This window comes from Thunnus albacares, chromosome 4 (genome assembly GCF_914725855.1).
Source record: "Thunnus albacares chromosome 4, fThuAlb1.1, whole genome shotgun sequence".
In the NCBI taxonomy this organism is placed as follows: Eukaryota; Metazoa; Chordata; class Actinopteri; order Scombriformes; family Scombridae; genus Thunnus; species Thunnus albacares.
This window is the reverse complement of record NC_058109.1, coordinates 24,735,722-24,748,915: the sequence shown is the minus strand read 5'-3', so window position 1 is coordinate 24,748,915 and position 13,194 is coordinate 24,735,722. Positions and strand designations below refer to the sequence as shown.

At 40.7% G+C, this 13,194-nt stretch overlaps 1 protein-coding gene across 5 annotated transcripts in view; it reads left to right on the top strand.

Moving 5' to 3' along the window:
• The window catches only part of LOC122980347 (histone deacetylase 7-like), a 64,542-nt gene that overhangs the window by 14,325 nt on the left and 37,023 nt on the right, over nucleotides 1–13,194 (top strand). For all 5 annotated transcript variants that reach the window (XR_006403025.1, XM_044348275.1, XM_044348274.1 and 2 more), the window contains exons 2-9: nucleotides 4,889–5,067; nucleotides 5,536–5,623; nucleotides 6,093–6,207; nucleotides 6,462–6,541; nucleotides 7,545–7,658; nucleotides 7,969–8,066; nucleotides 8,856–8,954; nucleotides 9,485–9,641. Coding sequence is in view for 4 of the 5 variants with exons in the window: in XM_044348275.1 (XP_044204210.1) it covers nucleotides 4,889–5,067; nucleotides 5,536–5,623; nucleotides 6,093–6,207; nucleotides 6,462–6,541; nucleotides 7,545–7,658; nucleotides 7,969–8,066; nucleotides 8,856–8,954; nucleotides 9,485–9,641 (930 nt within the window). In the remaining variant the exon portion in view is untranslated. The remainder of the gene's footprint in view (nucleotides 1–4,888; nucleotides 5,068–5,535; nucleotides 5,624–6,092; nucleotides 6,208–6,461; nucleotides 6,542–7,544; nucleotides 7,659–7,968; nucleotides 8,067–8,855; nucleotides 8,955–9,484; nucleotides 9,642–13,194) is intronic.

Here is a 13,194-nt window from a genome sequence, read left to right as displayed (position 1 = left end):
GTAATCCATCAGCTCGCACATAGTTGTCGGCTGTAGTAAACACGTTCTTGGTCCACATCCATTTGCAGCAGGCCCGATTCAAGGCTGAAGTTATTGACAGCCACTTGCACACACGCCATACACATACAAACGCATGTGTGGGCAATTGGGATTGCTATTAATACACTTACAAGCACACACACACACACACACACATGCCACACACTCGTAAAAACAAGTGGTGTCATGCTATTAATATGCCAAGAAACAGCAACATACAAATTCAATGTCCTCAAACACATGTGCACTCGCATGATTACGCACAATAACACAAGTGTTTACTGACAGGTGACACTAAAAATAAACCGGCATGGCTGCATATACTGAAAGTTGTACAAAGAGCTACAGTGTTCCTTCAAAAGAAACAAATGGGCACTATTAATACACTGGCACCAACACACACCGTGCACTGACACACAGATACACATGTATCGGCTCCCTCAACTGTCGCACATGCAGATCCTACTTATGCAAACACAAAGACCTGCTGTGTACACTCAAAAGAAACAACTGCAAGCTATTAATATCTTGGCGCGTATAGGACGGACACACACAAGCGCGCACACACACACACACATATGGATGCACACATAAGGAGATTGATACTCCAGCTGCTCGGAAGCAGAGGGACAGAATGTCCCCAACAGCTGTGGATTCCTCTAAACGTAAGGACGGGGGCGGGGGGGGGACGGAGAGAAAGGAGAAAGACGGAGGCAGAGGTGGTGGGCAGGAGGAACCGCTGAAGGTGGGCAACATGGTGGAGAAGCTGTCATAAAATTGCTATTGTGTATGTGTGTGTGTGTGGGTCTGTTAATGCAGAGCGCAGTGTCAGCCTGAATGTAAACTTAATGAATTTACACTCAGCAGATGTTGACATGCTTGATATTTTAATTGAAACAATGTTATCTGTTTATATTTCATATAACATTTTGTTTCTGAACTTGTGCACTTTCTGCTTTGTTGCTCATCTAACCATCCAGAAACCTCAAGCTTGCTCCCAGTGTTTATGTATACAAATAGTAACTAGCACTTAACCTGATGTGTGACTTCCAGACGTAACTCCATCCAATACCAATGTGGTGTTCACTCCAGCCCAACAATAAACAAAGCGAATTTAAGGGCCGCAGTGTAGATATAAATACTGCTGAAGGACATCTGTAACTCTCATGCTTGCAGAAATGAGCCAATGAAGCCATTCAACCAAAATAGCAGCTTCTGCTTGCCTAAATGAACCAAGAGGATGTTATGGTGCAGACTAACTTTAGAAACAGGAAGTCGCTGTTTCTGTGTGAGCGAGTGTCTTATGTATGTGTGTGCGCGCGCACGACTGTGTGCATGCAGGTGTGTTCATGTGTGGTATGTGTGTGTGTGTGTTTGTGTTTGTCAGTGCCTCAGTGTGTAGCTGCAGAAGGCCCACAGAAAGAGGATGATGGTTGTGAAACGAATATGCTATTACAGAAACCAGAAGTTTGTCTCCTGCCTATTTTTAGCACCACAACGATCAAATGAGAGACAGAGAAGCACGCACACAGATCTTATCTAGATGCAGTTCTTATTTTTAAAATGTTCCAGATTTTATCATAAAAATAGCGTTTCTTTTCAGTTTTAAAATGCAAAATGTGTCCAGCATTATTTAGTGCACAACTAATAAATAGCAGGCCGTAGAAAATAGTTACTGTACCATCGCATTACTTTTTTTGTGATGTGATGTTGAAACAAGTATGTACTGTAAATGTCCTCTTTTAGTGAACTCTTGGTAAGGAAGTAATAAGCACATTTTGAAATCCTTCAGAGTGAGGGTAGTTTGGATCGCTGGTTGAATTCATAAGGCTGTGACTGAGCTGTTTTTGTGTCCAGTCGTGTAATGAGTCATGTGCAAGTCTCCTAATGTCACAGCTTCAGTGTCAGTGCTAAAACTCTGGTCTGAAAGCACACAGATAAGACAAACATGTGTTTGTTTCGAAGAGTGGCCTTTTCTTTAATAGTGCAGAGTGACACAGAAAAAATGTAGTAAATACAAGTTAGTAAGTGTTGATCATGTGTCTCTGAGAAGACATTTAGTCCCACAAAGCGAATAGTATTCAGATACATATGGTTGCGGCAGCCTGGTCTTTGCTGTATTTTCTGGGTAAAAATATACCACAGGTGTTTCTTTTCTGTTTAGACGAGAAGCAAGACTGACTTCCTGATCATTTCCTTTCTCTCAGGGGAGCTGTTTGGTAAGCGTGTGTGTATGTGTGTGTGTATGCGGGCAAATGGGAGAGAGAGAGAGAGAGAGAGAGAATATGTAGATTTGTGTTCCCACCACCACCATCAAGCTCCTCCTTATGATAGTCTGATTTCCTTTGAAAACACACAGACATTCAACAATGTTCTATTGCGACTCATGCATCATCCAAAGCTAAAAAAAAAAAAAAAAAAAAGCCCCACTAATTTCAGCCGTTCTGCTTCTACTGTGACACACGCATGAACGAGCTGCGTGTGAGACTTGTTAAAATACTTCTCTGAGTCTCTGATGTGTCTGATGTGTCATGGCTTCCTTGAGTTACCTGGCAAGGTAAGATTCCAGTGACGCAGGAAAACTGTGCAGAGCAAGAAGCGTGTAAATTGCAGGCATAATTTTTACAGGAGGCATGCCATCCTATGTTTCCCTATATGACTATTCCCGTAACCTGAGTTTCAGTTCTCACATAAAAGCTTATTTATCTTTTAGTTTTTTTTTCTCTCACACATACAGGAAACATGAAAAGCCATGGCTGTCCCCATGAACCTGTGTTGTTATTATGAACTCTATATCTGGGCTATCAAGCAGGGCAACAGAACTGAAACCACTTTGCTTAAACTGTGAGATATTATCTTGTATTGTAGGTAGTTCTGGTCTTATTAACTCTCTGCCTGTTTTTTCATGTTCTACTGTGTGTAAGTCTCACTTGACCTGCAGTAATAAGAGCGTGGGAGTGTTTTCTTCTTCAGAGGAATTCTGTCAACCTGAAACGGCTTCAGAGACATGATTATTTCTCTCTCTGGCTGAGTCAGTCTTGCTGTTGGGAATGAGGGCCAAATAAAGCTGCCTGGGTCTGTACAACTTATGGCTCCAACAGGAGGGAAGTTGAGTGGAAGTGGGGCTTGTGTGTAGCCTGCATATGGAGGTTTGCTTCGGGCTGTTGTGTTGCATTGTTGAAAGCTAGATTTGATAATGTCTCTGTAACTTGTTGAAGTGTCGTGAGCTTATTCAAGCCACTCTCCAATACTCTCTTGATAAAGCCGCTCTTAATTATAATAGCAGACATTGAAGGCTACGCTTCACAATGTGTTTAACTGTAGAAGCAGTGTCTTCTCGACTTTTCTGCATTGCTATTTTTGCATTTTGGTTTTGTACTTGTGTCTTGTGGCTAATCAATGTAGTAGATTTGATAATGTAATCTTTTTGTCAATTCTTGTAATTGTGCGGGGCAGTGTTGTCACTGCAGAGTTGTTACTGTGTTACAGCACTATCCGCAGTGGTTAATGTAGTTCAGCAGGGTGCAGCCGGTGAAGAAACGGCCCTTTACAGGAATCATATGAGTAATGTTGAGTAATATTTTGGGTTGCAGTCATTTAGGCATAAGGGTTCAGTAAATTTCCATGTTCTTCCCTCCCTCCCGCTGTCCCTCTTGCCCCAGAGGAGTAAGGTGTCTCCTTCCATACTGTATCTGTCTCCGCTTTTGTATCAGTACTGAAACATTCCTCACCATGTTTATTGGTTTCAGGTGTCAGTCGCATTGACACGTGAAAACAGTATCAAGTTATCTGTGAGCTTGCATATGTTTTTGTTTTGTCAGTATATGGTGCATCACAAAAGTCGAGAATAACTCGAGGCTCATGTTTTCTCACCACCAGTTATCATTAGCCTTCCTGTATGTTTTATAGATCATATTATCAAGTCATATTGTGCCATGGAGGTTACAGTCAAATCATTTATGAATCATTTAAGGTTGCACTTACATATTTACAATGGCCTCTGGATTATATAAATGGATCAAGACCTTTTCTCTCTCCCCTGCACCTATTAAAAAGACATATGTCTTTAGTTAAGACACTGAGTTTTGCTTCAATTGTCTCACTGATGCTAAATTTAGCCTTTTATTTCTTTAATTTTAGTAAAACCTGGAAGGGAGATGACAGATTAATGTACCTGACCCAAATGCCTTGACCACACAATGTTCACATCCACTCCCCACCCCGTTTCCTTCATTCTTTCTCTCTCATGTGCCCCTCCAACACACACAAACGCCCCTCTCCTTCGCTTTCTTGAATGCAGTGTTGGACAATGGCCAGTTCACTTGAGGCAGGAAGACTTGAATGAAATGAAATATGACTGGTGAACGTGCAGAGTTCAAGTACAAGTACACATCTGGGCATACACTTATGCCAAATAAACTTAGTGCACTCTTCATCGTGTTTATGTTGAGCACAAACAGTAAATGACGCTCCAATTGTTCAAGGACTTTTTCTGTGAATATCTGTTTAAAACATACTTCCTCAAGTGACCTTTTGTGTTATGACCTGGACACCCTAAGACATTAGTACTTCTTTAGCACACAGACTAAATCTAGGAGATTTTCTTGTTATCTATCTAATTTTATATGTGTGTAGTGTGTTCAAGTGACTGAGTGTGTTAAGTGGACAAAAGCCACATAAAAGAAGGAAAGAAGATATCCTTTAAATAACAGATACTCCACAAAGATTAAATTATTAAATTAAAATATTGTATACCATAATTAACCATAAATAAACCTGTAGATATAGACAATTTTACCTTCAATACAGTGATGTGCTTTTCTTTCTTTGTCTCTTTCTCTCTCTGTAGTGGATGTGATCATTAGCAATCAGGTTTCATTACCCAAAAGTTGGGAGCAGCCCATGGACCTAAGTGTCAGGTTGGTACATCCAGGCCCAGATTCGGCCATGCTGGCCCCCCACCCTCCCTTCTTCCTGGGACCCCTCTCCTCTCAGCATTGCTCCCAGTTTTCCCAACAGCACTTGCAGGTAAGGACAAACTTGCACATCAGAAGAACACCACTCTTGAGCCAGTAGTGAAGTCTGTCAGAGGTGACAGCAAGTGATACTAAAAATGACAAAATGACAGTCCAAAAATGACAGCATAGGTCATCCTCCTGCCCCATCACGTGCTTGGTTTCACCACACACTTTTACACAGGTTGTATACTCAGAGGAAATGAGTAAGAAGAAGGTCAGGTTACTGTAAACAGACCACGTTGTCAGCATTAGATTCTAATCGATGCTTATTATGGATCAGATGATTGGTACTGTCCTACTGTGATTGTATATTTCTTTAGTCTAAACATGAAGTCTTATATTCAGTTATGTAGAGATATTTGTTTCTTTGTGAGAGACTGTGGCAGTAGTGATATGTTTGTCCCTTTCAATCTCACACATGCACAACCCAAGCTGATTAGACAGGTCAGTGTTAACATCTCTTTTTTTTCCCTTTCAGTATAACATTGAACAAAGGCAAAGAGAGATGGAGGACGAGAAAAGAGAAGAGCTGCAACAGCTGATACAAAAGAGTAAGAATGAGCAAAGTGAGTATTTCTTCATACTGTAATGTGTTTTTGCAAGTTCTGTGAAAGACTATAAGGTTGTTGACGTGCTCTTCATCTGAGTCATAGAACACCGTATGTTTCAATGAAAAAGGTGGGGATTTCCAACTGTACTGTAGTGTATTCTCAGATTCCAAGGAAATTGTACTCATAGCGAACCAACAAGCCTGTGTCAGGAAACACTGGTAGCTGTTTTTATTTTTTATCATGTAGAGGAAATGAAGACAGCATAGATGAAAGTGACAAATATCCTGGATCCTACTTTTGAAGACTGCTTGTTGATACTACAGCGATATATAGCGCCTTGTTGTGAAAAGCTGTTCATATTGTTGCTTTCAAACACATTTTTTCATTTTCTCATTGTATGATTATATGTTACCATATATGACTAAAATGTGCATGATCCAAGTCTCTGACTTGTTCCTGATGGAGTGACTTTATTGACTGGTAGGTGCTGTAGCCAGTCCCCTGGTAAGGCAGAAACTCCGGGAACACATAATCATGAAGAACCAGCCCACCCATGATAGAGTCACTCCAAACCACAGCAGTCCTACACCAGGATACAGGTGAGTGAGACAAACAGGAAAAGCAAAAAGGCCCCGCTCTAAGATTATTGATTTTTTTTTAAATGGATCACACTGTGAAAGCTGCTAACATAACTCAGCTGCTGCAGACTTTTATGATTGTGACAGTTTATTGTTATAATACTACTCCTTCCTTTTTGGATTTAAATAACAGTAACTAAAGAAAATGAAAGAAAACACTTTATTAAACCAAATCTCCACGTACCCACTGATCTGCTACTGTTTTGGTTACTAAGGCTACCAGTGCCAGACATGTCCCCAAAGCCTCAGGCCACACCCTGTGACCAGCGTAAAGACCTCTCCCTGCGCAGGACAGGTGAGTTGCCTCTGGCTGTTTGTGTCTGTGATTGGGGATTCCCACCCTTCAGTAAAGACTGTGAAAGTGATTTTCCATTGCAGATCTGTTTTGTTGCGGTGTGCACTGTATAATTTGAGTGAGACTCAAAGTCATCTGACTGCATAGCTCAGTGGGATATTTTATTCAGTGTGATCTTTTTCAGTGTCTCAGCAAACCGTCATTATGTTACATAGTCTGCACCAGAGAACAAGAAGGTGAGGGAGAGAATGACCTTACTCAGGAGTGTACTTTCCATCAACACGAAGCAAAGTCATTAAGCACCAGGCCTGCAGGGCCAGAGAGAGACCTAAGAGTCGTAAAAACAACAATGACAGTGACACAAACAAAGACCAAAGCAGTTATATAACTTTAACTAAGGTATGTGTAAAATGAACTGCGTGAGAGTCCAGAGCAGGTCTCCTTCGCCATGTGAATGAGAGTGGGAGTGGTTTCATCTTCCTGTAGATCTCAGCAAGCACGCTCACCATTCAAAATGCCATTATTTATTTGCGTTGCCCTAGAACCTTGGGTGCCAGCGCACACACATCCTCCAGTGCTTTTTTTGGCTCGGCGACAACACAAAGCTGCCTTTTATCTGCCCTGAGCCAGCCACTGATTGATTGTTTTGTTTGGGTTTATTGAAGCCTGAGCAATGTAAACATGGAACTTTTTTATGCCATTAACCACGGTCGAGGCATTTGCTTTGTTCAGCTGTGCGGCAGATTGCTTTAACTGGGTTTTGTTATGGAAATTGAGTGCATCATTATAGTTCATGCTTTACAGAGTGGGTGCAGTCTTGCTGATGTACTGTACGAGATGCGTAAGACATCAGTCAGTTTATCGTCAAGCTGCTGTTTATGAGTTATATGTATGTTTCCTTTTTATGAGACCTCAGGGGATATAATTATGTTCATGTTCATGTCTGTGTGTGCGCATATGCTTCTTTGTGTATTTATTTGTATTTGTGTGTGTGTGTGTGCAGTCTCTGAGCCCACTCTGAAGTGGAAGTTAAAGAAGCTCATCACTACTAGGCCAAACCCGCTGCAGCGTAAGATTAGTGCCCCTCCCGCTGTCAAGCACAGGACAGAAACTCTGGGTAGAGTATCTACATTTAGCAGGATCACTCTCATGATCTTATGCTTCTATTTTATTTGCACTGCTCTTTTAGCTATTTCAAGTTAATGTTGCTTTGATGTGCCATTTCCATCTGTGTTACTTTTACAACATGAGACACTTCAAAGATGTATTTTTAGCAACACACATCCTGTAATAGAATACTGCACTGACACAATTTGATTAATTTTCCAATTTGTTACGTGCATCTTTTGGTGCTGTATGAACATATTTTTTTCTGACTGTGTTGGCTGTCATGAGTTTGATCGGAGTGTATCAATTCTGTCACCCAGACTCCTCTCCCAGCAGAAACAGCACCCCAGCATCAGGGTGCAGCTCACCCAACGACAGCCTCCATTCGGACAACGGGGCCCTCCCATTGGCCCATGAGGTATGTTTACATCATTGTAATTTAGCAGACTTGACTTGAGCAATGAGTTCGCAAGTAGGGGTTCAGTGCCCTGCTCAAGTGTACATCACACAAGAGGACAAGACGTTAACTTCCATGCGTCTCTGTCTTCTATTATATAAGACCTGGTGCCCATTATTTTCCCTTATGCATTAATTTTAAAAATCTTTCTTACAAAACTCTTGTTTACTAAAAAAAATGCAAATAAGAATGAAACAGTAAAGGCCTACAGTACCTACTGTCTGTATAGTTACAGAGCAGTCCATCATCACAAGGTGATTTTACCTCTACTCTTTAAAGGACAACAGTTGAATGTTTATGAGGTGTTTTAATGCAGTACAGTAATGGTTCCCAATGCTTTAAACAGGGAGATTTGAGAAGGTCAGATGGCCCATTGTACAAAAACACATGTAACTTGATCACTTCTTATCTAATTAAAACATTAATATAAATTAATTTTCTATTTACCATCCCAAATGACCCATCATTTTCCTGGCTGGTTACACTAGTAGTGTTGGTTTATCAGGTTTTAACACACAAGTCTTGTGTGATAACCTTTTAAACAGAATTACATTGAATACCTGTGTGAAGGTTTATATACTTTAAGCTCAGCCCATTCTCTTAATATATGGTACTGAGGAGAGAAGTGAAATGACTTTTATTATGTTCATGTGTATGTTCATGTTTTATGCTCAAAATGGATGATGTGTTCATTTGTATGTGATTATCTGCACAGATAATCTTTATGATCAAAATTTATGTCTCATTCAGGCACAGAGGTTGCTGCTGAAGGATGGGAGTTTGGCCCATTTCACTTTGCCTCCCAACCCAACTGCCATGCCCAACATCACTGCTGGGCTGCCTGCACATGTGAGCAATGTTACCCTCTAGGGTCTAACCCTAACCCTCTTTGAATTCTCTCTAGAATCAATATTTCAATCAACATTTTTATAGACTAGCTTATTTTTATTTCACAAAAAAACTACAAATAAGTTCTTGAATCATTAACCAATGTAAAGGATAAATAAGTACATTTACAGATGTTATCACACTATAAAAGTATCTCTAAGACTAAATGTCTAAAATAGCGCCTGCAAACTTGAACAGTTATAGAAACATGTGGTATATTCAGGCTTTCACTTCCCTCTTTGTCTCTGTGGTACTTTCATATCTTGTGAATCAGTCATGTGGTAGTTAATTCACCTGAAAATATTAATGTGTTTGTTGATGAGTATTTCCTTAGATTGCAAATAGCCCATTAAACCCTTGCATTATGGACTAACCCCCTATTTTTCTCATGTGTGTAATCTGTAATCATGATGAGGGGTTCCCTAATTCCTAGTGACCCCTCCAGCATTTCTTACCATCATCTCTCCTCTCTTGTTCTCTTGTCTCCCCAGGCTGATCTGCGAGTAGCAAGGCCTCTGGCAGTATCTGCGCTGCCTCAGGTCTACCTGCCTCTGGAAAGCAGCAGTCCAGGCCTGTCTCAGCGCTTGCAGCCTGTGCTCATACTGGAACCACATACCGGGCTTACCACATACTCACAACTTGTCTCTCGTGAGTTGTGCAACTATAAATGTGTTGTATTACAGAAACAGAAGTATCTCTAAACGCATGGTGATATGCACATATACAGAACACATGCATCCAAGTGCGCACACAAAGAAACAAGTATACATGCACATTTCAATAATCTTAACTATGGAATAACTTAACTGTAAGATGGAGTGTAAGCTTTTATTTTGCTATTTGTCATCAGGAATTGATGTCAGTCATGCAGGTTTTTCACCTTATTTGTTAGTAGCACATGGTTATTTTTTGGGAAATCTATAGTCGTCTTTCTTCAGTTCTCTTCCTGTGACATTGGCAGTGAGAAGATTTTGTTTATAAACATGTCGGTTAATATTTGATGTATATATTGAAAGAGAAATAGTTATTGCAGTACTTTATATGCATTTGAGGTGGTATGAATAATAGGAGGAACTACATGTGCCTATAAGAAAGGCATTACCAAATATGTTTATACACTTTTATTTTTGTATTTTTTGTAGTGGTGAAGAAACAGTTTTAACAGTTGAATTCAATTCCAATGTTAAAAGAGAACGTAGAGTAAAATGCGACCCACCGTGAGAATGAAGTTAGATCAAAACTTGTGACTACTGGAAGTCAACAGTTGTGTTGTTGAGGGTTTAGATCTGTCTGCCCATGAATAAGATAGATTTGCCCATTAAATGGTTAATGATTTGGAACAGAATCGAGACAGCATGCTCACAGGATTAAAGCATTTAACATCAGGCACCCATCTTTTGGCCTCAATCTAATTTGTACAAGACTGGCGGAATGCTACAGCTCACCAGAGGCCATAGAAAGAGCCTTTTTTTTCAAAAATACAGATCTTCTCTAAGATTACCAACAGAAGAACCATCAACTTTGTGAACTTGGTGATCTGTTGTTTGAGCTTGAAGCTGCAAAGGAAGATGGATACCTACCTAGCTCGATGTCCTTAGATACAGCAAGAGTAATCAGCCCAGTTGTGGAGAGTGCCCTTGCATTTGCAGGATAAATGGGATGGGTCATTATTGGCAATGTGTGTCAGTGGAGCTCACACTCCTAATCCAGACACTACCTTTAAAATATGCTTCCTGGATAATCACCTCCTCCCTTGTGATAATGTTGTCAGCGTTAAGGAAGATTTCAGCCAGGGATTCAAGGATAACAGTCTTTCAGTATATGAAGATGGACTAAGCCCTAATGCACCCAAGAAAACCACTTGGGTAGAACAGTCTTCCAGAGAGGATTAAGGATTATACAGTTAATGGACAAGGGATTTGTAGGAGATGACACAGGGAGCTAGATGGCTCCCCTACCTTTTCATCAGCCAAGAGAAGGCCTCTCAAATAATCAACCGTATGCATACCAAGGGCTTATCTAACTGTGGCAGAATGAAACTACCATGACAGATGACTTCTTTGAGTCCGTGCAAGGAATCTCAGACAACCATCATGCTGTGCTGGCACCACTACGATAAAAAGAAATGGAAGCCTAGTGCCTCCCTCTTTTTGGGGTGTGCCACCCACAAAAACCTGGTTTGACTGCATGTCAGTGAATGATGTCCTGCTTCCAGGGCCCAATCTCAGCAGTCTTCAGGGTGTCCTCATCAGGTTTGGGAAGGAACCTGACCTTTTTTTGGTTCAGAAAGAAAGATAGAAGGAAACAGGGATGTGCCACATTTCTTGTTGTATACAAACAAACACATCAACAACATGATGGATGCCCATCCCTGGCTGTCTCTGAACTACAGAGAGCAGAACTCACTAACACTAGATTGTAACTCTGTGCAACACTGTACTGTATGTTGGCTACAGAAATAGCTGAAGTGGTCAAAGAGAGCGTAGCATTTCTACACTGACTGGTTATTTATAGATGCTTGAAGATTTTACATTAATGTGAATAACTGTGTACAGCGAATTAAGCCGTCCAGCTGCCCAGACCAGTGGAGACAATTTCCCACAGAGACCAATTCAGCAGAATATGCTAAAAGTACTGTACTGGCAGGACAGCTACAGAGCACCAGCTGGCTGACTGGGCCAATTTTTTTGCTTGAGCCTGAGAGTTCAGCATCAAAAAAATTCCTTTCAGCTGATCAATCCAACCACAGATCCCCAAACTCCATCCAAAGGCGACAGCCATCTTGACCAAGGTCTCAGAAAGGCAGCTGAGCACTAAATGCTTTGATTATATCTCTTCATGGCATGTGATTGCAAAGGCCTTACAGAAGCTGCGACATATTGCACAAGCTTTCCACAAACCACAATGGGCCCCAAGCTGTGTAGGTTGGCATTTCTGCAAAAGAAGTCTCAATGGTACTGAGTTTACAAAGACAGAACACATCAACATTAAGAGGGGGCATGTGCAGAAGAGATTGGTTGCATCTAAACAAAGCAACATTTGCCTTCAAGTTGTTCTTTGAAGCTCTAGCCCTTTACAGATGAATATGAACCCTTGATGTATGTATGGTGGGATGTTTTGGGGCCTTGCAGAGTCATCAGAGTGACTGTCACTAGAGGTGACAATACCAACAGCAAAAGATTGGCAGCACTATCTACCTGTATGTCCACAAGAGCTGTCCATGTGGACCTCATCAAGTCAAATAGTACAGGTTTTAAAAATGCACTGCAAAGATTTTTCTCCATCAGGGGAGCGCCAAAATAACTGTGGTCAGGCCATGACACCAACTTGATTGGTGCTTCCAAGGACTTAAAGCTTGCACCTGAACATGCTGTTGAGACCGATGTGGAGAACCACCCTCTCATTCAAAAATACACTTGGTCTTAAACCCCTCTCACACATCCAACATAGGAAGCAGCTGATAGTTCTCAGATACCAAACTGCTTAAATATTAGTGGTTGAAACACATTCTGGGCAAGGTGGCACAGAGAATATTTGAAAACAGACAGATGATAAGAAGAAGATATTCAAAACCAAATGTTAAAGTCCCCCTCAACCTAAAAATATGTTTTTCTTCTTTTTCTTAGTTAAATGTTTGACAAAAGGTTGTTTTCACTTTCATCTGCTGAAAGTGGAAAGTTTCTCTTTGCTCAGTGAAAATCCAATTTTAGGGGGCAGGCCTATGGGCATGATTTGTGACATCACAAATAGTTTTGAAGCCAATTCTGGTTCAATATTCAGCTTACAAAAGTGTGATGGGGAAACCTGAAGCTTCCAGTGCACAAACACTGAGAATGGACTCTACAATGAAGTAGGAGACATCTTGTGTCCAGCAGTTAAACTTCTGAAATGAAATATATTTGTATATTTACAGATTCTGGATTTTTTAATGAGGGAGACAGAGTAGGTGTCATTTTAAGGATTTTAACAAGATAATTGAACTTTTTTTGTAGAAAATCACATCAGACACAAATTATTGTTCAAAGCAGAGTGTTTTATATATGTCTTCAAACATGTTTGGAAGGGATCTTTAAAGAATGTGGTTTTGCTAAAAGCAAAAAAAAAAACACATTAAGGAAATGAGTGGTCAAATGATAAGGAAGGCCTTTCCAAACAAGAATGGTTTAGTGAGGAACATGGAAGTAAAGGTGATATCCCACCA